At 50.8% G+C, this 24,422-nt stretch overlaps 1 protein-coding gene across 3 annotated transcripts in view; it reads right to left on the reverse strand.

The window, feature by feature from the left end:
• TBCD (tubulin folding cofactor D) overlaps positions 1-24,422 on the reverse strand; it is a 2,437,462-nt gene that overhangs the window by 963,526 nt on the left and 1,449,514 nt on the right. For all 3 annotated transcript variants that reach the window (XM_078654702.1, XM_078654704.1, XM_078654703.1), the window contains one exon: positions 911-984. In XM_078654702.1, coding sequence (XP_078510828.1) covers positions 911-984 — 74 coding nt within the window. The remainder of the gene's footprint in view (positions 1-910; positions 985-24,422) is intronic.

A 24,422-nucleotide genomic window follows, 5' to 3' on the forward strand; every position in this document is an offset into this window, starting at 1 on the left:
AAGGAAAACCTCCTGCAGAACCGGTTTTGCCAGGGGGAGTAGTTCATTATACTGGACACACCTAAGGTGTGTGCCCATTGCTTTGGTCAAGGTAAGGAAGGTTCTGCCATCTTGGATTTGAGTAGAGAGTTGCACTGCAGGATTGTTTAGAATTAGTGTCAATAGCCGCAGGACACGATATAACAGTAGGTAGGGTTGTCTGTGGGAATTTTGACCTCATTGGTTAGGGAGTCCTCCAACCCACTAACTCGAAATTGGCTTAAAAGTAGCACCCCTTGCTACCAGCTTCAGAGTAATAGTAGACTCCGAAAGAAGAAAAGAAAGACTGCACCTGTTGAACCTGTGGACCTCAAAAAGCAACTCTGCACCAAGAAAGGCTGTATCTGCTAAACCAATCCAGAACTTCAGAGAGAATAGACTGCTCCTGCTGTTGAAGGCAGCTGAACCCACATCCTAAGCACAGTTCTCCCAATATCAACCTCTAACGGTGTAAAAGAACGAATCTTGGAGGCGAGATGTATTCTGCTTTGGAACTGCTTGCGATTTAATCTTCAACACATAATTATATGAGATTCTTTCATATAATTAAAAATCATCAATTCCAAAAAACATTCATGTTCTGATGTGGGTTTCACAATAAGATACGAAACATTTCATGTACAGACACATTTGGAGGCAGTACGCACTCTGATGAAATTTGATTGACAGTTCTGAGTGCAATACCATTACAAGTTAAGATAACAGAAGAAAATATATATTTGTTAGATGGGTGGAGCTCATGTTGAATGACATCTACTTACTTAGCAATATCAACATTCGAGTGCTGTGTATTGCAGCATCATGGTTGTAAACCTGTTAAAACTCAGTTCAGTTATTTTTTGGTTTGTTCATGAATGTCTTTTGGCCTTACCATGACTAGTCATGTACTCTGTAGCTCCAGGTGTCAACTTGCTCAGTGCTTTAGTTGCGAGTTCACGAATAACACTGTAATGAGAAGAGGAAAGTCCCATATCAACAGATCCATAGTGGTCGTTCGTGAAAGCAGACAATGTGCTTTAACAAGTTTATAAGGACCCATCTCATTCATTGTTATTTACAGTATTTAAACATATATGGTAGTGCGTCCGCACTGCTGGCACGTCAAAGGTAAGCCTGTCTGCACCAGTCTGCACAATACTTCTAGCCAAACCCTCTGGCACCTCCAGCTGCCAACAACCTCCTTCCAAGATACAGTATTCCAGTGAGGCACTTATCACATTGAATACTTCAGGTAAGGACACAGACTGTACCAAATGTAACCTTATTGACATTACTAGCAGATCGACGCTGACATGTCACAACTGCAAGACGCAGATAGAATTCAGAAGTGCCCTTATAGAGGTCATTGACACACATACTCAGCGACGAAGTAAGTAAAATTCCATTACTTGTGTATTAGTTAATGCACGTTGCTTTGTAAAATATAAGGTGGAATTCGGTGACCTCCTCAATGCCCACAATCTAGACATTATCTTTATGACAGAATTATGGACAGATCAGACTGCAGGCCCTGACCTTGTTGCAGCCATTCCAGCAGGCTATGCTGGTTTTAGACTAGCACGACAGCAGAAATCTATTATCTACTGTGACTACATGAAAGCTTAATTTCAACCTGCCCCCTTATTAGAATGTGAGGCACTCGCATACAATATTAAACTTACAAACACCCAAACCAGCAAGAGAATGGGTATCTACCAACCTCCATGCCCCAGAAACAAATTCCTACAGGAGGCCGCCACCCTCATTGAATGCGGCCTACAATACCCAGAATACACCATTTTAGGTAATTATAATTTTCATATAAAGCTCTTAAAAGAAAAAGACCCTGAGTCCTTAGTTGATATATCTGGTCTTACTCAAAAGGTCAACGACCCCACTCATTTGACAGGTTACTTACTGGATGGTATTTTTACGAACAACCCTTCTTTGAAAATTCCTAATATCTTACCATTAATGTAGTCCTACCACCGTGCAATATTTTTTTAAATAAGCGTGGCCCAAATTAACACTTGCACAAGACGGTCTCACGTATGTTAAACACAAAGGGCCTGGCATAAACTTCAGACCAACCAGCTTCTTCTATCTGAGCATCAACCTCCTAAAACCGATGACTTAGAACTGCTAATCAGTGGCTATTCCAGTTGGCTTAGTTAGTGGTCTCCTCCCTGGCACCAGTAAAACACACTAAACATGATATAGAGAAACGTGCAGCACCTTGGTTTTCAGATAAATTAAGATCCTTGAAACAAAAATGCAGGAGACAAGAACGTAAATGGAGAGCAGATTACAACAACACTTAAAAAATAAAGTATAACCAGAAGCCTTCTTTTTTTAAAATTTAGACCCTTTAATCGAAAGGTTCAGGCGGGATGTGCTTCATTGGCATGGCCTGCCTTTGACCCTTCAGGGCAAAGCGGCCCTCTATAAAATGATGACGTTGCCTCGATTCCTCTATGTGTTAGAGAACACCCCATTTCAGGTCCCGAAAAGGTATTTCAGGACTTTGGAGACAATGGTCTCGGTCTCCTGTGGTGTAATAAGCCCGCGCGTATCTCTAAGGCTAAACTGTGTCGTGGCTGGTATGACGGCGGAATAGCCCTCCCAGATGTTCAGCTATATTATTGGGCAGCCCAATTGAAGATAATTAATCAATGGTTACATGCGCCTCAGACGGAACCGGCATTCCAGGCGGAGAGGTACGAACTAGGAGAGCCGGGGGGGTTCTGGCTGCACTATATGATAAAAGAAGCTCCAATTCACTTATAGGGCCAGCGGCACATACAGTTGGTATCTGGTATGAGGCACAGTCCCGTTGTCAATGTAAAGATGTTATTACCCAAATGACCCCACTGTGGTCGGCGCGGCGACTAGGCAAACTCCGTAAGAGTAGAGGCTTTGGGGCATGGGACCTAATTGGCATCTCCTCGGTGGGCGACTTATGGAAGAAAGGAGGGGTGATACCCTTTGCGCAGTTACAGACCCAATATGACTTGGCATCAACTGAGAAATTTAGGTACACGCAAATCAAACACGCCCTTGAATCGGTCCTCCCACAGGGCACAGAGATACCTGAGGCAACTCCCCTAGAAGACAGACTGCTCCCTGAGCACATGCCCAAGAAGGCGACGTCATTTACTTATCGTAAATTGGTCAACAATACTCCAGACCCCACACTGAAATTGAAACTCAAATGGGCCGCTGACGTAGGAAACTTTGATGAGGCGGACTGGCAGACAGCTTTGTCCTCCCCACGTGAAGTCACGATACCCTCCAGACTGCGCTTGGTATAATTGAAACTAGTGCATCACGTTTATTACACAAGAGCCACACTGCATACAATAGGGCAGGCAACACATCATTTCTGCCTGCGGGGCTGTGGGGAGGTGGGAACGTTCTATCACACTATATGGCAATGCCCCAAGATTGCAGGGTACTGGATTAAAATTATGCGAACTGTATCGCAGGTGGTCGAGGAGACACTTCTCCCGGAGCCCAGATGTTGTCTGCTGAATCTATGGGAACCAAATGACCTCTCCCACCTTGCTCAGGACTGGGCAACGATGAGTATGATGTACGCCAAACGTAATATAGCAAAATGTTGGGGGCGCGGAGGGGATGCCGAAACTGAGGGATTGGTGCTTGGATTTAGACACAGCAATTATGGCAGAAAGGACAGTGTACTTGCATCCTCTGGATGTTACACAGGAGCCTAACAGCTGTGTTCTGAATAACCTGCAACTTCTCCAGGAGATACCCAGGGATGTCGATGTACAGGGCATTAGCGTAGTCAAGACGCGATAGGATGAGCGCCCTGGCCACCGTCTCCCTGGCAGAGCGGGGAAGCAGCGGAAAGAACCTCCTTAGGGCTTTGAGCGTGCCGAAGCACGTCCCTGAGAGTCGCTTAATCTGTTCACGGAAGCCTAGGTCAGCTCCGAACCAGATTCCCAGGTTCTTGGCGACACCACAATCCCCACTGGGGCAGGGGAACCCAGCGGGCCAGAGGGATTCTCTAAATGCCGGAGGGAATTGGCCGTAGAGGAGTATCTCCGATTTATCTTCATTGCATTTGAGGCTAGCCTGAGCCAGCCAAGCAAATACATAAGACAGGCATCGCTGGGCGACATCCGTATGGAGATCGTCACCCTTCCAAGTGAAGAGGAGCTGGGTGTCATCGGCGTAAGACATCATTTTGGTACCCAGCTTCTCTGCCAGATAGATCAAGGGGGTGAGAAATATGTTAAAAAGAAGGGGACTCAACGTTGATCCCTGTGGAACCCCCGTGGCCACTACACTAGTGGAAGAGGAGAACGGGGGCATCCACACCTGTTGGGAGCGGTTGTCCAAAAAAGATTTGATCCAGGACAAGGCCATATCTGTGATGCCGATATCCGACAGCCTGGAAAGAAGCTGGAGGTGGGATACCGTGTCGAACGCGACAGAGAGGTCCAACAAAATCAGCGCCGCCCTGCCGCCTGTGTCCAGGCACTCTCTGATAGCCTCCGTAATCTCCACCAGCGCTGTCTCGGTACTGAAAGATGTCCTAAACCCGGATTGAGCCGTGTGCAAAGCACCGGAAGATTCGACAAAGTTCTCCAGCTGTTTAAAGGCCACCTTTTTGCACACCATAGCTAAGGCTGGGAGAAGAGAGATGGGGCGGTAGTTGGATAGAAGGGAGGGATCTGCTGAGGGCTTCTTGAGGAGAGGGAGGAGTTTGGAGTGTTTCCATTGCCGGGGCACTCTGCCCGATTGGAGTGAATTATTAACAAGCGCCCCTACTACAGGAGAAATTATCTCCGCCACCCCACTCCGAACCCTCGCGGGACAAGGGTCCGCCGACGAGCCTGATTTTTTTTGTTCAAAACTGGTTTTATTGAATCGCAGAGATAAACATCCACAGCGCTCCGAACCCCGGAGGGACTGTGACGACAATCATGAGTCATGGTATGCGATACATTTAATGAAACAGTGCCCGTCCCTCCCCCCCCTAACCACCCGGCCGCCCCCCCCCAGTCCTGCAACACCCCGTCTCCCAACACTGCCATGAAGAGCATACAATCCAACATAAAAAAAAATCAGGCCTCAATATGCCCCCTACATCTGCTCCTCCTCGCTCCGTGGCGGCGGCTCGAGCCACAATCCCCTGTAGTCCGCCCACCTCTTCCATATCATATAGTGTTTTGTGGGACAGCCCCTGGCCTCGAACACCGGCCTCTCCAGTCCCATGCAGAAGTCCAGGCCTTTTTTCCACCCGACCACCCTAGGAGCCCCAGGTTCCTTCCAGGCCTGAGCCACATCCCGTTTGGCCAGCGTGAGTCCCAATAACAACAAGTGCCGCTTGTACACATTCCCACCTACCCCTTCAAGCACATGGAGCAGGCCTAATTTCGCCGTGCGAGGGAGCTCCCACCGCAGCACCTCTGACAAACAATCCCACACACCCGTCCAGAACCGCGCCAGGCCACCACATTCCCACACTGTATGCAACAGGGTACCCATCTCATGACCACATCGCAAGCACGCCGGGGACTCAATCAATCCTGCCTTCCACAACCTCTCTCTGGTGTAGTATGTACGGTGCAAGTACTTGAATTGTATGAGCCGTAGACGGATTGCTATTGCAGCACCCCTGGGGGACTCCAGAGCCTCCCGCCAGTCCTCCTCCTCCAGTTCTCCCACGTCTCGCTCCCATCGCTCTCTTAGAGGCTGTAGGTCCGATGAGCAGTGTGTCACTAATGTTTGGTATATTTTGGAAATTTTACGCTCCTCCAAGTCCCCCATAAAGACTTTCGCTTCTATCGGGCTGAATTCGGGCAGCGTGGTCAAGCCCTCCAGCGCAGGAGCCAAAGCATGTCTAAACTGCAGGTAGCGAAAAAACTGGGTGCGGGGCATATCAAATTCTGCACTAAGATCCTGAAAGGACTTAAGCGTGGTGCCTCTAAGGACCTGGCCCAGGGTGGAAATTCCTATCAAGTCCCAACTCTTGAATCCTGAAAGGGACATCAGAGCCGGCAGTTGCCCGTTACGCCAGAGCGGGGTCTCCCCAGTCAACTTACCCCACCATCCCATGCGGCGCAGCGCCTGCCGCCAGATCCGGAACACCACTTGCGTTGCACTAGGCAGCCTCTTTCGCAGCTGGGGTGAGTATAAGACCGTGTGAAGGGGATCAGGCTCCATCAGGAAGCGCTCCAGGGCATACGCCGGGTCCCCCCCGTCACAGTACCACCAGTCATTCAGGACCACCAGATGCGAAGCCTGGTAATACGACAGAATATCCGAAGTCGCTAACCCCCTGCAATATGTGGATAGAAAGCAGGTTCGCAGCGCTACCCTAGCCGCGCCACCGGCCCACAAAAAGCGACCAAGAGCCGAGTTGACCAGCCGGAACCACTGCGGCGGAATCGGGAACGGATGGTTCTGTAGTTGGTATAACATTCTGGGAAGGGCTACCATCTTGAAGATGGCCGACCTGCCATAAATATTAAGAGGCATGCAGGACCAGCATTTCATTTCTTGTTGCACTTTGTCCCACACAGGGACCATGTTGCGCTCCCAAGCCATGGTCGGCATAGTCGTCAGGAACACTCCCAAATATCAACGGCGAGCCTGATTTTAATGATTTCAAAATGGCTAAGACATCCCTTCCTTCTGCCAAAGTAAAGTGCGAAAAGAGCTGACTAGGTGTCTTGGTGCACAGGCTAAGAGGCAAAGCGTGGGAGTGTTGCACAGGGGATGTGGTCCTTAAACTCGCCTGAATATTATGGATCTTAGCAATGAAAAAGATGTATAAGTCATCGCACCATTGAGAAGAAGTGGGCGGGGTGGACAATTCCGCCGCCGGTGACATAAAGCTACGAACAATAGCAAAGATTTCTTTGCTGTAGTTATTGGCTTTTGCTATTCTATCTGCAAAACAAATTGCCCATGGCTTCTTTAATGGCAGCGTAGTATTCTCTTTGGGCGGTGCGGAGAGCAGCCTTCGCCCGAGGACAATACTCCCGGTGCCATTCCCGTTCGAATTTCTTACATCCCACCTTCAGGGTTTTTAAGTGGTCAGTGAACCATGGCTTCGAGGGGGAGACACGCGATCGTCATTTCGCGGAGGATTACCAATGTCCCACGAAAAACGAATCAAATGGTGATCCGAAAAGGTGACCGGCTGCGGATCCCGCATAGTAAGCTTAAAATTAGAGCATACTATGTCCAGCAGGTGACCAAGATTATGGGTGGAGTCGGGGACCTGCTGTGTCAGGTGGGTCAAATTACATAGGTCCAGCAAGTCTCTCGTCCCCGGGGCCAGTAGGTTCTCCAAGTGTATGTTAAAATCGCCTAACAGCAAGAATTTGGGGAACCTAAGCACTCGCGAGGCGATAACTTCCTCGAGAGATTTAATAAAAGTGCCCGGCGGGCCTGGGGGGGCGATAGATCAGAACCCCCCCCCAAAGTGAAGTGTGGGGATAAGGACAGCGAAAACTGCAGTGCTTCGCCTTCAAGGATTTCCCCTGCGACCTCCATTGAGAGCGTCCATATATATCTCTGAAAATCACAGCAGTGCCACCCCCTCTGCCCAACTTACGATCCAGCCTGGAGATCTTATAGCCCCGTGGTATCGCTAGTTCAACCACAGGAGCACAGGAGACATTCAACCACGTTTCCGTAATGAACAAGAGATCAAGTTGTTCGTCCACAAGCAAAGCTATTACAGCATATGTGCACTAATTTAGTTTGAGAACTCTTCGTAATAGCTGGTTGTCCTGTTGAGTGTTTTATTCTATCATTTTTTATTTCTTCTATGATGTTTATGCTGCTGTGAAGCTTATTCTATCATTTTTTATTTCTTCTATGATGTTTATGCTGCTGTGAAGCTGCACCAAAGCACTGTCTGTAGGAGGAAGCAGATGATGTGCCAATAGACATATATACGTAAGTATCTTACAGAATTGTTTAGGTTCATTCATAGGTGGTTGAGTGGTGAGAGATAGCCTGTCTTGCAACTATAGACATGACATTTAGTGAAGTGGTTACAAGTCATAGGCAAAACAGAACACAAGGTTCTTTATGTCTCACCTTGAACATAATAACAACTGGATATGGACAGATGTATTTTTGAAGCAGAAAATTGCCTCGGAGATGAAGCTTCGTTTGGGGTTCTTACCCGAAATAGTGTTACGACACTGGGTGCAGGCACATTTTGTTTTAAGAGGCGGAAACTAGGTGTTTGTAAGATAAGAATAATTTGGTCAGGTGCCTGGATGCGCAGCCCTGTAATGTTCTATATGCTTCAGCAGAGCGCTTTGAAGATCAACATTTTCTTGATCACATGAAGTGTAGTGTATGTATGTATGTATGTATGTATGTATGTATGTATGTGGTACAGCGCAAACAAGCCATAGGCTGAGTATATGTGTGGGTAAAGTCAATAAATCATTCTAGACTGAAGATGAGATGTGCTGCATGCCTTTATAAATTTTAGGCACGGTGTTATGTAAAAGCATTGTATAGATCAGAGCCCACATACCCATAGAGGTGACAGTGTTGCGCTTTACAAATGCTGATTGATTGATTGATCGTATTAAGGTAATCAAGGCAGGAAATGCCCACACTAAGGACTAGTGTGATCAATGTAGGTCAACGAAACAGGGGGTTGATTTCATCCTGGAGGCATAGGTAGTAGAATGTATTTGTTGTTGTGCTATTAACTTTGCAGACTAAGGTTTAGTAATCAATCAGAGCACCACTGACGTGCACATTCTGCTTGGATGAACAACTTATTTACTCACTTATGCCTTCTATCCCTCCTGGGGTACATGCCATCAATCAGGATTCTCCAGCCATCTCAGTACTGGGCTTTTCTTCCAATCTGACTCCATGTGTAACCTAGCTCTTTGCAGCAAGCCTCGAGGCCTAGGCACCAAGTTTTTCTTGACATTCTTCTTTTCCTTTTCCCTTCAGGGTTTTAGGTCAGGGATTGCGCGGTGTATTTTGACGCAGGCTTGCGGAGGGTGTGACCTATCCAGCCCCAACATTGTTTCATGATTTCTTCATAAGTAGGGAGTTTGAAAGTCTGCTGCAATAGGTTATTGCTGCTGATCATCTTTGGCCAGCAGATTTGGAGGATTTTCCTTGGAGAGGTGTTGATGAAGGTCTGGACTTTGGTGGTGGCCACAGTTGTCCTTCAAGGTTCTGCTCCATACAATAGGACCGATTTTATGTTGCTTTTAAAAATCCTGATCTTGGATTGCAGCATTAGGTCACTGGAGCTCCAGATCTTCTTTAGCTGAATGAAGGCAGCCCTTGCTTTGCTGATTACTGCCTTAACATTGGCGTTTGTGCCACCTTGCTTGTCTAGGACGCAGCCAGGATAAACAAGGGGTTCGATTATTGGTGGCTCAGTAAAAATGGTTAAGAGGAGGTTTGTTCGGGCAATGTACAGGATTTCAGCCTTCACAGTATTTAGGCAGAGTGAGGTGTGATGCAGCCGGTTCTGCACTTGCAATAAACAATAGAAAATCTCCTGTGGGAACCCACTCCCCTTTTCCATCTCGAAGCAGCTCCCCGTGTCATCTGCTTATAGACTGACATAGTGTGTGTGCCCAGATAGGAAGAAATTGAAACACTGATGCAAGGCATCACTAGCTATACAAGGGAGAAAAAAGTATTAAACCATTCAATAAGTACTGTAAGGAAATAGCTGATAAATTAACAGGGATAAACAAGTTACTTACCCTGGGTAACACCTTATCTGGTAGAGACTATCTAGTCAATCAATCAATCAGGGGTTTGTGGGGGGCGTGGCTAGCAGCCAACGATGGTAGCTGCTTGAAAGCAGGGCTCCGACTCCGAGCCATCATTTATCCTGATTGACGGAGGCTCGGAACTCCCCACTTGCCACCGAGGTGAGGGAAGGGGTTGTCCCCCCCTGGGTCCGAAAGTTGGACATCGTGGAACCCGCTAATTAGCCAGGCGACGGGGAGCCGCAACACACAAAGGAAGATGGCGGCCGTATCGCGGACTTGAAGATCCCCGAACCTGAACCGCGAGCAGTGACTCTAAAGTGACCTGAGGCGCGAAGCGGCTGATATGGGAGTTCACCCCGTTGCTTCTAGCAGCGACCTGTAGAGAGACGGCCGCATCGGAAAGACCTGTGCAGCGGGTGCACACACGGCGTGGCGGCCGATAGAAACATGGAGGAAAATGACGCCGTCGGAATAACGGCGAGCGCTGAGGGGCGACAGGAGCGCTGACCGCAGCAAAGGGGATCGGTACTTAACGCGAGGAGTGGTGGAAGGTTGAGTGCGGCTGCAAGGCTCTCGGCGGTACTGATTGCCAGCGGAACACAGCGGACGCATCGGGTGATGCTTAGTATCCGAGCCCGGACTGCCTAGCCTGCACTGCGCTACGGCGCTGAGGTGGCAGTTAGGGCAGACAAAGTGTACTCCTGCATGCAGCACACACGGAGGAGCAGCACCTGGCCGAGACTTCCCCCATGGTGCGAATCGTGAATGGGTTGGACAGGGGGCCGTCTGATCGTTCGTCTTGCCCCACAGTGGATAGCATACCAGCGGCAGGCTTGGAGGGTTACTGATTACACCCCCACAAGACATGGAGGAGAGAGGAAAGCAGAGGAGTCACTGCACCGCAACAGGCCCCAAAACAAGGTGAACAACAGGCCTGGGAGCACCCGTGGAGCCCGGGGTGATTGTGGGGCCCCGAGAGGTTGGTACCCGCCACGCAGGTAGTTAGGCACCCAGTTGCTTTAAGGACGCCACCTCCTGATAGGGCTGCGGAGAAGGCCTGAGAAGCGGCACGGAGGGGAGGGACACCTCACAGAGATCAACCGACGGGAGCCCCGACTACGGGCTGGATCTTGCTGGCGTAGCCTGCGGCAACTGTGGTGGTGGGCGCCGCCTGTTGGAGGTATCGATGCCAATGCCTTATCGGGCTCCGGGGTAAGAGTGACATCTCGCCTCTTGTGGTGCTGTGTGCTGATGGGCGCTCGGCCCTATGACATTCGACCTTTAGGTCCCCCCGGAAACACTCCCATGAAGTGGGGCTAACTGATCATAGCCGCAGGAGTGATTTACGACGACTGCTGCAGATCGATTGCGACACAGCTGGCCGAAGAGCGGAACTGTGTCTGGGCCAAACTAAATAGAGATGAGTGGGCTCTGATGACTGATTGAAGACGTATCATGCACGAAGGAGCACTAGAAAAGAAACCTGCGGAGGGAGCGACTGGGGTGGACACAGGGAAGGCCCCCTAGGTCGAGGTTGACCCAAGTCACCACAGGACCACCTAGAGATGGGTAAACCAAAAGGCCTCAAGAGTGGGATGCAACAACTGGAAGAAGGGGATATGCCTGAAAGAAAGGACCAGGGGGAGGACGAAGCAGTGCGAGACCCCCACCTACAGCAACAACTGGATAAGATCCTATCAGACTCGCGCATGGCGCTCCAGCAGGATATAGCGCAAGTGGCCACGGGTCTGGGATTGCTCCGAGCTGATCACGGGAAACTTTCCGACAGGGTCGCAGATGTGGAAAGCACGCTCCAAACAATAGCGCGGGCACAACAGACCCTTAGAACCGCCCTGGATGATGTCCTTGATCGAGTGGGTGCCCTGGAAAGAAGGGCGGAAGAAGCTGAGGGCCGGAATAGACGAAACAACATACGAGTAGTAGGCCTGCCGGAGAAAATCGAGGGATCGGACATGGTGTTGTATTTGGAACCTTGGCTCAAGAAAGTGGTGGTGCCGGAGGGCCTATCGGCTTTCTACAAGCTGGAGCGAGCACATAGGCTACCGGCTCGACCACCTCAGCAAGGCCGTCCACCACGACCAGTGGTGGCGCCATCGTTGCATTGCCCGAGACTGGGACTTGATCCTCCAGAAGGCAAGAGTGAGTGGTCCCTTTCAGGTTGACAATTGTAAAGTTAACATTTTTCCTGATTACACGTACGAAACACAGCGCCGTCGAACTTCCTTTCTGGCAGTTAAAAGAGAACTGCGCAATTAGGGACTGCAGTATTCACTTCTATTTCCGGCCATGCTCGGGTCGTAGTTGTTGACAAGACCTGGTTTTTCGACACCTCGGATGACGCCTGTACCTGGCTGGAAACATACAAGGCTGGATGAGGCGGTGGCGAACGAGAACTGCAGATTGCCACTGAGGGCATGCCACTGCGGAAGTCGAGGTGGCTCCGAAATCGTCATCGGGGATTGAGGAGGCCACCCCCATCTCAAACAGCGGCAGAGTGAAAAGGTGCTCTTGCGGCAGTGTCTACACTATCAGCCGCATTGGGGGACCCTTCTGTAGATGGTTCGGGATCGGAGAGAGACAACGCTGGTACTAACTCGGATCACTTGGAGGAGGACGGAGTGCAGCTTCTGACGGTAACACCTGCGACCGCGGACGGCATGCTGGATGCAGAATAGACGGAGGCACGCAGTTGCCAAGATTTGCACCTGGAACTGTAAGGACTTCCACAGAGGACTTAACAAGGGAGGTTGGTGGTGCGATGCTTGGTGGGGGGGAGGCGGGTGTGCACGTGGGGGATTTCCTTTCTCTATTCGCTAGGGCTCACGGATAGGCGAGACTCATTGCAGCATAGGACCACTGGTTGGCTGTGGGCTCCCCCTCATTGCCCTTAAGGCATGCCTGCAGTTACCACTGCTGGGCTTAGAGATACGTTTGAATGTTGTAATTGTTTGGATGGGAACTAGAGTTCTGAAGCTAGGTCCTGTTCTGAGGGAGGGCGAAGTTCAGGGATGTTTGAACAAGGGAACAGGAGAGACTGTCACTGATGTACCGAAGAGAGGTGGAATGTTGCTAGGAGAATCGCGAGAGGCACTGTGGGACTATGGATGATTTTACTGACCTGAGATGCATTACCTGGAATGTGCGGGGACTCCATACCATGACAAGAAGACACAAAGTCCACGCTTACTTAGTTAGAAGGGGAGTACATATTGCACTGCTACAGGAAACACACTTAACGAAGTCGGAGGGGGCAGCGCAGGTGGAGAGGCCAAGTCTATAATACCACGTACACGGCTTATGCTAGGGGGGCACTGATATGGATCAGGGCTGGGGTCCCTTTCCAGCTACTTAAGCAGACGATAGACCCGGAGGGCAGGTTTGTGGCTATTGAGGGCAGGTTGCGGGGTAGAGAGGTTGCCTTTTGTAGCCTATATGCACCAAACACTGACCAATTGAGCTTTTTGACGAGGATATCGGGGTCACTGGCACACTACTTAGCAGGTCCGCTGGTGATGGGTGGCGATTTTAACTCTGTAATGGAAACTTCACTAGATAGATCGCACCTACCCATGGCTGATTCCCCAGTACACAGACTAACGAAAGGGAGACTGGACTGGCAGACACGGTGGGGTCTGTTTGATGCCTGGCGAGCGCAGCACCGACTGGACAGGGATTACTCTTATTTTTCGAGCATGCATGAACTTCACGTGCGCCTGGACGCAATCCTGTGCTCTCCAGGAGTGCTATCGACTGTAGCCCACTCCGAATACCTCACCAGAACAATATCGGATCATAATCCTTTATTGACCACAATGCAGTGGGTGCAGGGAATTACATGTGTTCCCACCTGGCGATTACGCCCTGAGACACTGGAGGACCCACTCTTTCAGGCCGCATTAGAGGAAGGGATTACTCTGTATTTTATAGAGAACCCCGGGACGGCTACGACGCGGGCGCTAGAGTGGGATGCCTTCAAGGTAATTGTCCGGGGGCTCTGCATAGGGAAGCATGCGGGAGTGCGGAAGACGCTGCTGGGGGACTTGAACAGAGCCGATGGTGCGCTTCGGGAGTTAGAGCTTTTACGTCCGGGCCGTCCAGAACTACAAGAGCAAGTTGGAGCGGCTAAGGAAGCAGTAGCAGCAGAAGTGGAACGCTTACGTAGCTTTGACTACAAAGAATACACAGTGAGGGCCCATGCGGAGGGTGATAAGGCAGGGACATTGTTGGCTTGGCTGGCCAACCCCATGAAAAGGAACTCCCCAATTGTAGCTATGGAAACGGTGAGTGGGCAGGAGGTGCACACTCAAAACGAGATATTGCAGTGCTCTGAGCACTACTACGGAGATCTTTACAAGCGTAGATTAGAGATTGGGGACCCGGCCGTGGATGTATTTCTCAGTCACCTCCAACTGCCAGAGCTAGAACAGGAGCAGGCAAAGGAGCTGGGGAAAGATATTGATATAGGAGAGATACGGAGCGCCATCAAAAAAATGGCCCGCAACAAAACTCCGGGGCTGGACGGCCTACCCATAGAGTTTTACGCGAAATATATTGACCTACTTGCACCCAGACTTCACGAAGTTAACAAGGAGGCGAAAGCAGTAGGACGATTGCCGCTTTCGATGCAGGAAGCGTTAGTAATACCGCTGCTGAAACCGGGGAGGGAAGGCAAGGACACAGCCTCTTACAGACCCTTATCAATGTTAACTGTTGATTATAAAATTTTGAGTAGCATCCTAGCGACCCGATTGCTACAGCATATGACCACACTAGTGCATGAGGACCAGGCAGGTTTTATACCGACGCAAAATACAACTGTGAACGTTAGGTGGTTGGTGCGCCTACTGGGGGAAGACTGTCCGATGGCGCGGCAGCTGATGATATTGTCGGTGGATATTGAAAAGGCCTTTGACAGCTTGGAATGGGAATATCTGTACAAAGTGCTAGGACGATTCGGCCTGGGTGATGGTACCTGCGATGGCCAGAGTGAAGGTGGGAACCCTAGTGTCCTCGCAATACCCAGTAGAGAGAGGCACGAGGCAGGGATGCTCGCTTTCCCCGCTCTTATTCGCTTTGGCGGTAGAGCCACTAGCGATCACGATAAGGACGGGGGACCACTACAAGGGATTGAGTAGTAGGAACGGACAGCAATATATCTCTCTGTATGCAGATGATCTGTTGCTTTTCCTTGAAGATGCTGCTGAAGCCATGGTAGGGGCTGAGCGATTGCTCTCTAACTTTGGGGAACTTTCAGGGCTGAGAGTCAACTGGTCCAAAACGTTTTTATTCCCAGTGCGACGGGGGAGGCGCGGCCCACCACATTGGGGGCAGTACGATGGGAACCTGACTGCATGAAATACTTAGGGGTGCATGTCTACCACAAGGAGGCAGACCAGCTGGAAGGTAACATAGGGCGGGGCGTACGGGCCCGGAGGGGCAGTATGCCCTTTTGGTCTACTCTCCCATTGTCGATATCAGGTCGCATAGCACTATTAAAAATGATAGCGCTTCCTAGATTCCTGTATTATTTTAGAACGCTCCCAGTGTGGATACCTAACTCTATCTTCAGACTGTTGAAATCTATGATTGTATCTTTCCTATGGGGCTCGGGGCGACGTAGAGTGGTGTAATTGACACTCATGAGACCGAAGACGGAGGGAGGACTGGCAGTACCTGATTTCGAGCTCTATTATTTGGAGGCTCAATTGCAGATCTTTACACAAGAAGTAGCAAGAGTGTTTCGGGGACCGGAACATAAGCGAAAGGGAGGAACCCCACGCCATGTTTTATCATTCATAACCCTACAACAGAAACTGAGCCTCGGGCACTTGACGCTAGAGGAAAACACACTACGGCTGTGCTGGAACCGGTCCCAACGCAAAGCAGGGGTCCTACACCCATATGCACCTGAAATTCCCCTGGGAATGGTGACGGCATTACCACATGGGGGTGACCGGTCGCACTTACAAGCTTGGGAGGAGGCAGGAGTCCAAATGCTGGAAGACTTGTTCGAAGATGGAACAGTACTGCCCTTTCAGATACTACAAGAAAGGTTTGATCTACCGAGAGGGGATTATCTACTGCATGCAGCAGTGACAAGAGCGATGCAGGCATATTGGTGAGAAGGACTAAACGAACCTAAGACAACGAGTGCTTGTCAATACGCTATGATAGCGGCAGGCACCTTCAAAGCAGTTAGGTGCTTATATTCTAGAATGCTCACTGAGAGGATACTGCCATTAGCCACTTTGAAGGGGAAGGGGGAGGAAGTCTTGCAGAAAACCATCCCTATAGCAACATGGGGACAGATAGTGAGGAGGGCCTGAAGAGCACGAGGAACGCTAGGCTGCAACTGGTGCACTTTTATATCCTACACCGAGCGTACTTAACTCCAGGGAGGGTGAAGACATTTTTTTAAGTGGAGGATGCGGCATGCCTCATATGTAGGAGAGCAGCGGTAGAACTGATGCATATGCTCTGGTCGTGCCCCGAAGTGAGTCAATACTGGAGAGTGGTGGGGGACACACTAAATGTGGTAACAGAGCGGCAGGTCGAGTTTGATATGGCTACCAGTATCCTACATTGGTTCCCTCACACTCCTAAGAATAAGAACACTAGCAAATTTATTGACATGGGACTCATATTAGCAAAGCTCGAGATTACACAACACTGGAAAGCGACTGGGAGCCCCAGCAGCCATAGGTGGCGGACCGAACTGACCAAATGGGCCAGTAGCGAAAGCACACTAAAATATCAGCAGGCGCGCAGGCTCCAGAATGATAAAATGATGGAAGCAGCAACAGCGTGGGAACTACTAGTACAGGCTTTACGGGACCATGAGGCGCAGGATGGAGATGCAGGTTTGATACCAGTTGGGGTACAACCCTAGACCATCCCAGGGCATCAATTGTGAGGACTCGCGCATTTTCCTGGGCACAGCTGAATAGGAGGCACACTTTGGTGGCGGACGTCAGTGACGGATTGGGGGAGAGGGGATGGGAGACAGGGGTTAGATAGAAGCATGTTGGGGAGAAATAATTGAAGCCTTGTTTATATGGCATGTTGATTGTAAGAACAGTGGTATTCGGGTAGCATTTCTACGAGATGAGAGTTCTGTCAGTTTTGTATCGCTTACGTATGTTTTGTGTACAAAATCCAATAAACTACGTTTAAAAAAAAACAAATCAATCAGGGGTTTGTAAAGCGCGCTACTCACCCGTGAGGGTCTCAAGGCGCGGGGGGGCACCGGATCAGTCGAAGAGCTTGGTCTTGAGGTCCTTACTGAACGTGTGCAGGGTAGGGGAGCGTCTGATGTTCACACGGAGCTCGTTCTAGGTCATGGCTGCAATGTAGGCTCTTCCGCTGGTTCTGTTTCTGTGGATGCGGAGGACCTCTGCCAGGGCGAGGTCAGTGGAGCGGAGGTTCCTCTTGGGTATGTGGAAGGATATTCGCTCGCTGAGGTATTTGGGTTTGATGTTGTGGAGGGATTTATAGGCGTGGGTGAGGAGTTTGAAAGTGACCCTCTTCTCGACGGGGAACCAGTGGAAGTCTTGTAGGTGTTGGGTCATGTGCTCATGGTGCGGTGTCCCGAAGACGAGTCTGGCTACGGCGTTCTGGATGGTCTGGAGCCTGTGCAGAAGAGTCTTGTTGATTCTGGCGTAGAGAGCGTTGCCATAGTCCAGCCTGCTAGTAATGAGTGCGTGGGTTACGGTCCTTCTGCAGTCTGGGGGGATCCACTGGGGGGATCCACTTGAAGGTCTTCCGGAGGATGCGAAGGCAGGAGACGACAGTGTTGCTCTGGCGGTTCATGGCGAGGGAGGAGTCAAGGATGATACTGAGGTTCCGAGCGTGGTCCGTAGAGGAGGGTGGGCTCCAGAGGGCGGAGAGCCACCAGGTGTTGTCCCAGGTAGAGGGGGAAAACAGGGCCCGAGGTATAGCTTCAGGCAGCTGTCCTTCATCCAAGCTGCCAAGTCCTTCATACCTTCCTGGAAACAGAGTCTGGTGTCCTCAGGATTCTTCGTGAGCGAGAGGATGAGCTGGGTGTCATCGGAGTAGGATACGATGCTGAGCCCATGCTGTCTGACGATGGCGGCGAGGGGCGCCATGTAGATTTTGAAGAGCGTGGGGCTGAGTGATGATCCCTGGGGTACTCCGCAGTTGATTTCAGTGGGTTTGGAGAAGAAGGGTGGGAGTAGGATCCACTGGGTTCTGCCGAAGAGGAAGGATTGGATCCAGTCGAGGACGGCTGCTTGTAGTCCTGCATCGTACAGTGTGGCTGAGAGAGTGCGATGAGACAAGGTGTCGAAGGCTGCGGAGAGGTCTAGAACGATGAGGTCCGTGGTGTGCCCCTGGTCGAGCAGCGCACGGATGTCGTCAGTGGTGGCGAGGAGGGAGGTCTTGGTGCTGTGGTTGCTGCGGAATCCAGACTGGGAGGCGTCTCCACAGGACCACCTAGAGATGGGTAAACCAAAAGGCCTCAAGAGTGGGATGCAACAACTGGAAGAAGTGGATATGCCTGAAAGAAAGGACCAGGGGGAGGACGAAGCAGTGCGAGACCCCCACCTACAGCAACAACTGGATAAGATCCTATCAGACTCGCGCACGGCGCTCCAGCAGGATATAGCGCAAGTGGCCACGGGTCTGGGATTGCTCCGAGCTGATCACGGGAAACTTTCCGACAGGGTCGCAGATGTGGAAAGCACGCTCCAAACAATAGCGCGGGCACAACAGACCCTTAGAACCGCCCTGGATGATGTCCTTGATCGAGTGGGTGCCCTGGAAAGAAGGGCGGAAGAAGCCGAGGGCCGGAATAGACGAAACAACATACGAGTAGTAGGCCTGCCGGAGAAAATCGAGGGATCGGACATGGTGTTGTATTTGGAACCTTGGCTCAAGACAGTGGTGGTGCCGGAGGGCCTATCGGCTTTCTACAAGCTGGAGCGAGCACACAGGCTACCGGCTCGACCACCTCAGCAAGGCCGTCCACCACGACCAGTGGTGGCGCCATCGTTGCATTGCCCGAGACCGGGACTTGATCCTCCAGAAGGCAAGAGTTAGTGGTCCCTTTCAGGTTGACAATTGTAAAGTTAACATTTTTCCTGATTACACGTACGAAACACAGCGCCGTCGAACTTCCTTTCTGGCAGTTAAAAGAGAACTGCGCAATTAGGGACTGCAGTATTCACTTCTATTTCCGGCCATGCTCGGGTCGTAGTTGTTGACAAGACCTGGTTTTTCGACACCTCGGATGACGCCTGTACCTGGCTGGAAACATACAAGGCTGGATGAGGCGGTGGCGAACGAGAACTGCAGATTGCCACTGAGGGCATGCCACTGCGGAAGTCGAGGTGGCTCCGAAATCGTCATCGGGGATTGAGGAGGCCACCCCCATCTCAAACAGCGGCAGAGTGAAAAGGTGCTTTTGCGGCAATGTCTACACTATCAGCCGCATTGGGGGACCCTTCTGTAGATGGTTCGGGATCGGAGAGAGACAACGCTGGTACTAACTCGGATCACTTGGAGGAGGACGGAGTGCAGCTTCTGACGGTAACACCTGCGACCGCGGACGGCATGCTGGATGCAGAATAGACGGAGGCACGCAGTTGCCAAGATTTGCACCTGGAACTGTAAGGACTTCCACAGAGGACTTAACAAGGGAGGTTGGTGGTGCGATGCTTGGTGGGGGGGAGGCGGGTGTGCACGTGGGGGATTTCCTTTCTCTATTCGCTAGGGCTCACGGATAGGCGAGACTCATTGCAGCATAGGACCACTGGTTGGCTGTGGGCTCCCCCTCATTGCCCTTAAGGCATGCCTGCAGTTACCACTGCTGGGCTTAGAGATACGTTTGAATGTTGTAATTGTTTGGATGGGAACTAGAGTTCTGAAGCTAGGTCCTGTTCTGAGGGAGGGCGAAGTTCAGGGATGTTTGAACAAGGGAACAGGAGAGACTGTCACTGATGTACCGAAGAGAGGTGGAATGTTGCTAGGAGAATCGCGAGGGGCACTGTGGGACTATGGATGATTTTACTGACCTGAGATGCATTACCTGGAATGTGCGGGGACTCCATACCATGACAAGAAGACACAAAGTCCACGCTTACTTAGTTAGAAGGGGAGTACATATTGCACTGCTACAGGAAACACACTTAACGAAGTCGGAGGGGGCAGCGCTGCAGCGCAGGTGGAGAGGCCAAGTCTATAATACCACGTACACGGCTTATGCTAGGGGGGCACTGATATGGATCAGGGCTGGGGTCCCTTTCCAGCTACTTAAGCAGATGATAGACCCGGAGGGCAGGTTTGTGGCTATTGAGGGCAGGTTGCGGGGTAGAGAGGTTGCCTTTTGTAGCCTATATGCACCAAACACTGACCAATTGAGCTTTTTGACGAGGATATCGGGGTCACTGGCACACTACTTAGCAGGTCCGCTGGTGATGGGTGGCGATTTTAACTCTGTAATGGAAACTTCACTAGATAGATCGCACCTACCCATGGCTGATTCCCCAGTACACAGACTAACGAAAGGGAGACTGGACTGGCAGACACGGTGGGGTCTGTTTGATGCCTGGCGAGCGCAGCACCGACTGGACAGGGATTACTCTTATTTTTCGAGCATGCATGAACTTCACGTGCGCCTGGACGCAATCCTGTGCTCTCCAGGAGTGCTATCGACTGTAGCCCACTCCGAATACCTCACCAGAACAATATCGGATCATAATCCTTTATTGACCACAATGCAGTGGGTGCAGGGAATTACATGTGTTCCCACCTGGCGATTACGCCCTGAGACACTGGAGGACCCAGTCTTTCAGGTCGCATTAGAGGAAGGGATTACTCTGTATTTTATAGAGAACCCCGGGACGGCTACGACGCGGGCGCTAGAGTGGGATGCCTTCAAGGTAATTGTCCGGGGGCTCTGCATAGGGAAGCATGCGGGAGTGCGGAAGACGCTGCTGGGGGACTTGAACAGAGCCGATGGTGCACTTCGGGAGTTAGAGCTTTTACGTCCGGGCCGTCCAGAACTACAAGAGCAAGTTGGAGCGGCTAAGGAAGCAGTAGCAGCAGAAGTGGAACGCTTACGTAGCTTTGACTACAAAGAATACACAGTGAGGGCCCATGCGGAGGGTGATAAGGCAGGGACATTGTTGGCTTGGCTGGCCAACCCCATGAAAAGGAACTCCCCAATTGTAGCTATGGAAACGGTGAGTGGGCAGGAGGTGCACACTCAAAACGAGATATTGCAGTGCTCTGAGCACTACTACGGAGATCTTTACAAGCGTAGATTAGAGATTGGGGACCCGGCCGTGGATGTATTTCTCAGTCACCTCCAACTGCCAGAGCTAGAACAGGAGCAGGCAAAGGAGCTGGGGAAAGATATTGATATAGGAGAGATACGGAGCGCCATCAAAAAAATGGCCCGCAACAAAACTCCGGGGCTGGACGGCCTACCCATAGAGTTTTACGCGAAATATATTGACCTACTTGCACCCAGACTTCACGAAGTTAACAAGGAGGCGAAAGCAGTAGGACGATTGCCGCTTTCGATGCAGGAAGCGTTAGTAATACCGCTGCTGAAACCGGGGAGGGAAGGCAAGGACACAGCCTCTTACAGACCCTTATCAATGTTAACTGTTGATTATAAAATTTTGAGTAGCATCCTAGCGACCCGATTGCTACAGCATATGACCACACTAGTGCATGAGGACTAGGCAGGTTTTATACCGACGCGAAATACAACTGTGAACGTTAGGTGGTTGGTGCGCCTACTGGGGGAAGACTGTCCGATGGCGCGGCAGCTGATGATATTGTCGGTGGATATTGAAAAGGCCTTTGACAGCTTGGAATGGGAATATCTGTACAAAGTGCTAGGACGATTCGGCCTGGGTGATGGTACCTGCGATGGCCAGAGTGAAGGTGGGAACCCTAGTGTCCTCGCAATACCCAGTAGAGAGAGGCACGAGGCAGGGATGCTCGCTTTCCCCGCTCTTATTCGCTTTGGCGGTAGAGCCACTAGCGATCACGATAAGGACGGGGGACCACTACAAGGGATTGAGTAGTAGGAACGGACAGCAATATATCTCTCTGTATGCAGATGATCTGTTGCTTTTCCTTGAAGATGCTGCTGAAGCCATGGTAGGGGCTGAGCGATTGCTCTCTAACTTTGGGGAACTTTCAGGGCTGAGAGTCAACTGGTCCAAAACGTTTTTATTCCCAGTGCGACGGGGGAGGCGCGGCCCACCACATTGGGGGCAGTACGATGGGAACCTGACTGCATGAAATACTTAGGGGTGCATGTCTACCACAAGGAGGCAGACCAGCTGGAAGGTAACATAGGGCGGGGCGTACGGGCCCGGAGGGGCAGTATGCCCTTTTGGTCTACTCTCCCATTGTCGATATCAGGTCGCATAGCACTATTAAAAATGATAGCGCTTCCTAGATTCCTGTATTATTTTAGAACGCTCCCAGTGTGGATACCTAACTCTATCTTCAGACTGTTGAAATCTATGATTGTATCTTTCCTATGGGGCTCGGGGCGACGTAGAGTGGCGTAATTGACACTCATGAGACCGAAGACGGAGGGAGGACTGGCAGTACCTGATTTCGAGCTCTATTATTTGGAGGCTCAATTGCAGATCTTTACACAAGAAGTAGCAAGAGTGTTTCGGGGACCGGAACATAAGCGAAAGGGAGGAACCCCACGCCATGTTTTATCATTCATAACCCTACAACAGAAACTGAGCCTCGGGCACTTGACGCTAGAGGAAAACACACTACGGTTGTGCTGGAACCGGTCCCAACGCAAAGCAGGGGTCCTACACCCATATGCACCTGAAATTCCCCTGGGAATGGTGACGGCATTTCCACATGGGGGTGACCGGTCGCACTTACAAGCTTGGGAGGAGGCAGGAGTCCAAATGCTGGAAGACTTGTTCGAAGATGGAACAGTACTGCCCTTTCAGATACTACAAGAAAGGTTTGATCTACCGAGAGGGGATTATCTACTGCATGCAGCAGTGACAAGAGCGATGCAGGCATATTGGTGAGAAGGACTAAACAAACCTAAGACAACGAGTGCTTGTCAATACGCTATGATAGCGGCAGGCACCTTCAAAGCAGTTAGGTGCTTATATTCTAGAATGCTCACTGAGAGGATACTGCCATTAGCCACTTTGAAGGGGAAGTGGGAGGAAGTCTTGCAGAAAACCATCCCTATAGCAACATGGGGACAGATAGTGAGGAGGGCCTGAAGAGCACGAGGAACGCTAGGCTGCAACTGGTGCACTTTTATATCCTACACCGAGCGTACTTAACTCCAGGGAGGGTGAAGACATTTTTTTAAGTGGAGGATGCGGCATGCCTCATATGTAGGAGAGCAGCGGTAGAACTGATGCATATGCTCTGGTCGTGCCCCGAAGTGAGTCAATACTGGAGAGTGGTGGGGGACACACTAAATGTGGTAACAGAGCGGCAGGTCGAGTTTGATATGGCTACCAGTATCCTACATTGGTTCCCTCACACTCCTAAGAATAAGAACACTAGAAAATTTATTGACATGGGACTCATATTAGCAAAGCTCGAGATTACACAACACTGGAAAGCGACTGGGAGCCCCAGCAGCCATAGGTGGCGGACCGAACTGACCAAATGGGCCAGTAGCGAAAGCACACTAAAATATCAGCAGGCGCGCAGGCTCCAGAATGATAAAATGATGGAAGTAGCAACAGCGTGGGAACTACTAGTACAGGCTTTACGGGACCATGAGGCGCAGGATGGAGATGCAGGTTTGATACCAGTTGGGGTACAACCCTAGACCATCCCAGGGCATCAATTGTGAGGACTCGCGCATTTTCCTGGGCACAGCTGAATAGGAGGCACACTTTGGTGGCGGACGTCAGTGACGGATTGGGGGAGAGGGGATGGGAGACAGGGGTTAGATAGAAGCATGTTGGGGAGAAATAATTGAAGCCTTGTTTATATGGCATGTTGATTGTAAGAACAGTGGTATTCGGGTAGCATTTCTACGAGATGAGAGTTCTGTCAGTGTTGTATCGCTTACGTATGTTTTGTGTACAAAATCCAATAAACTACGTTAAAAAAAAAAATCAATCAGGGGTTTGTAAAGCGCGCTACTCACCCGTGAGGGTCTCAAGGCGCGGGGGGGCACCGGATCAGTCGAAGAGCTTGGTCTTGAGGTCCTTACTGAACGTGTGCAGGGTAGGGGAGCGTCTGATGTTCACAGGGAGCTCGTTCTAGGTCATGGCTGCAATGTAGGCTCTTCCGCTGGTTCTGTTTCTGTGGATGCGGAGGACCTCTGCCAGGGCGAGGTCAGTGGAGCGGAGGTTCCTCTTGGGTATGTGGAAGGATATTCGCTCGCTGAGGTATTTGGGTTTGATGTTGTGGAGGGATTTATAGGCGTGGGTGAGGAGTTTGAAAGTGACCCTCTTCTCGACGGGGAACCAGTGGAAGTCTTGTAGGTGTTGGGTCATGTGCTCATGGTGCGGTGTCCCGAAGACGAGTCTGGCTACGGCGTTCTGGATGGTCTGGAGCCTGTGCAGAAGAGTCTTGTTGATTCTGGCGTAGAGAGCGTTGCCATAGTCCAGCCTGCTAGTAATGAGTGCGTGGGTTACG

Source organism: Lissotriton helveticus, chromosome 7, assembly GCF_964261635.1.
Source record: "Lissotriton helveticus chromosome 7, aLisHel1.1, whole genome shotgun sequence".
Taxonomy (NCBI): Eukaryota; Metazoa; Chordata; class Amphibia; order Caudata; family Salamandridae; genus Lissotriton; species Lissotriton helveticus.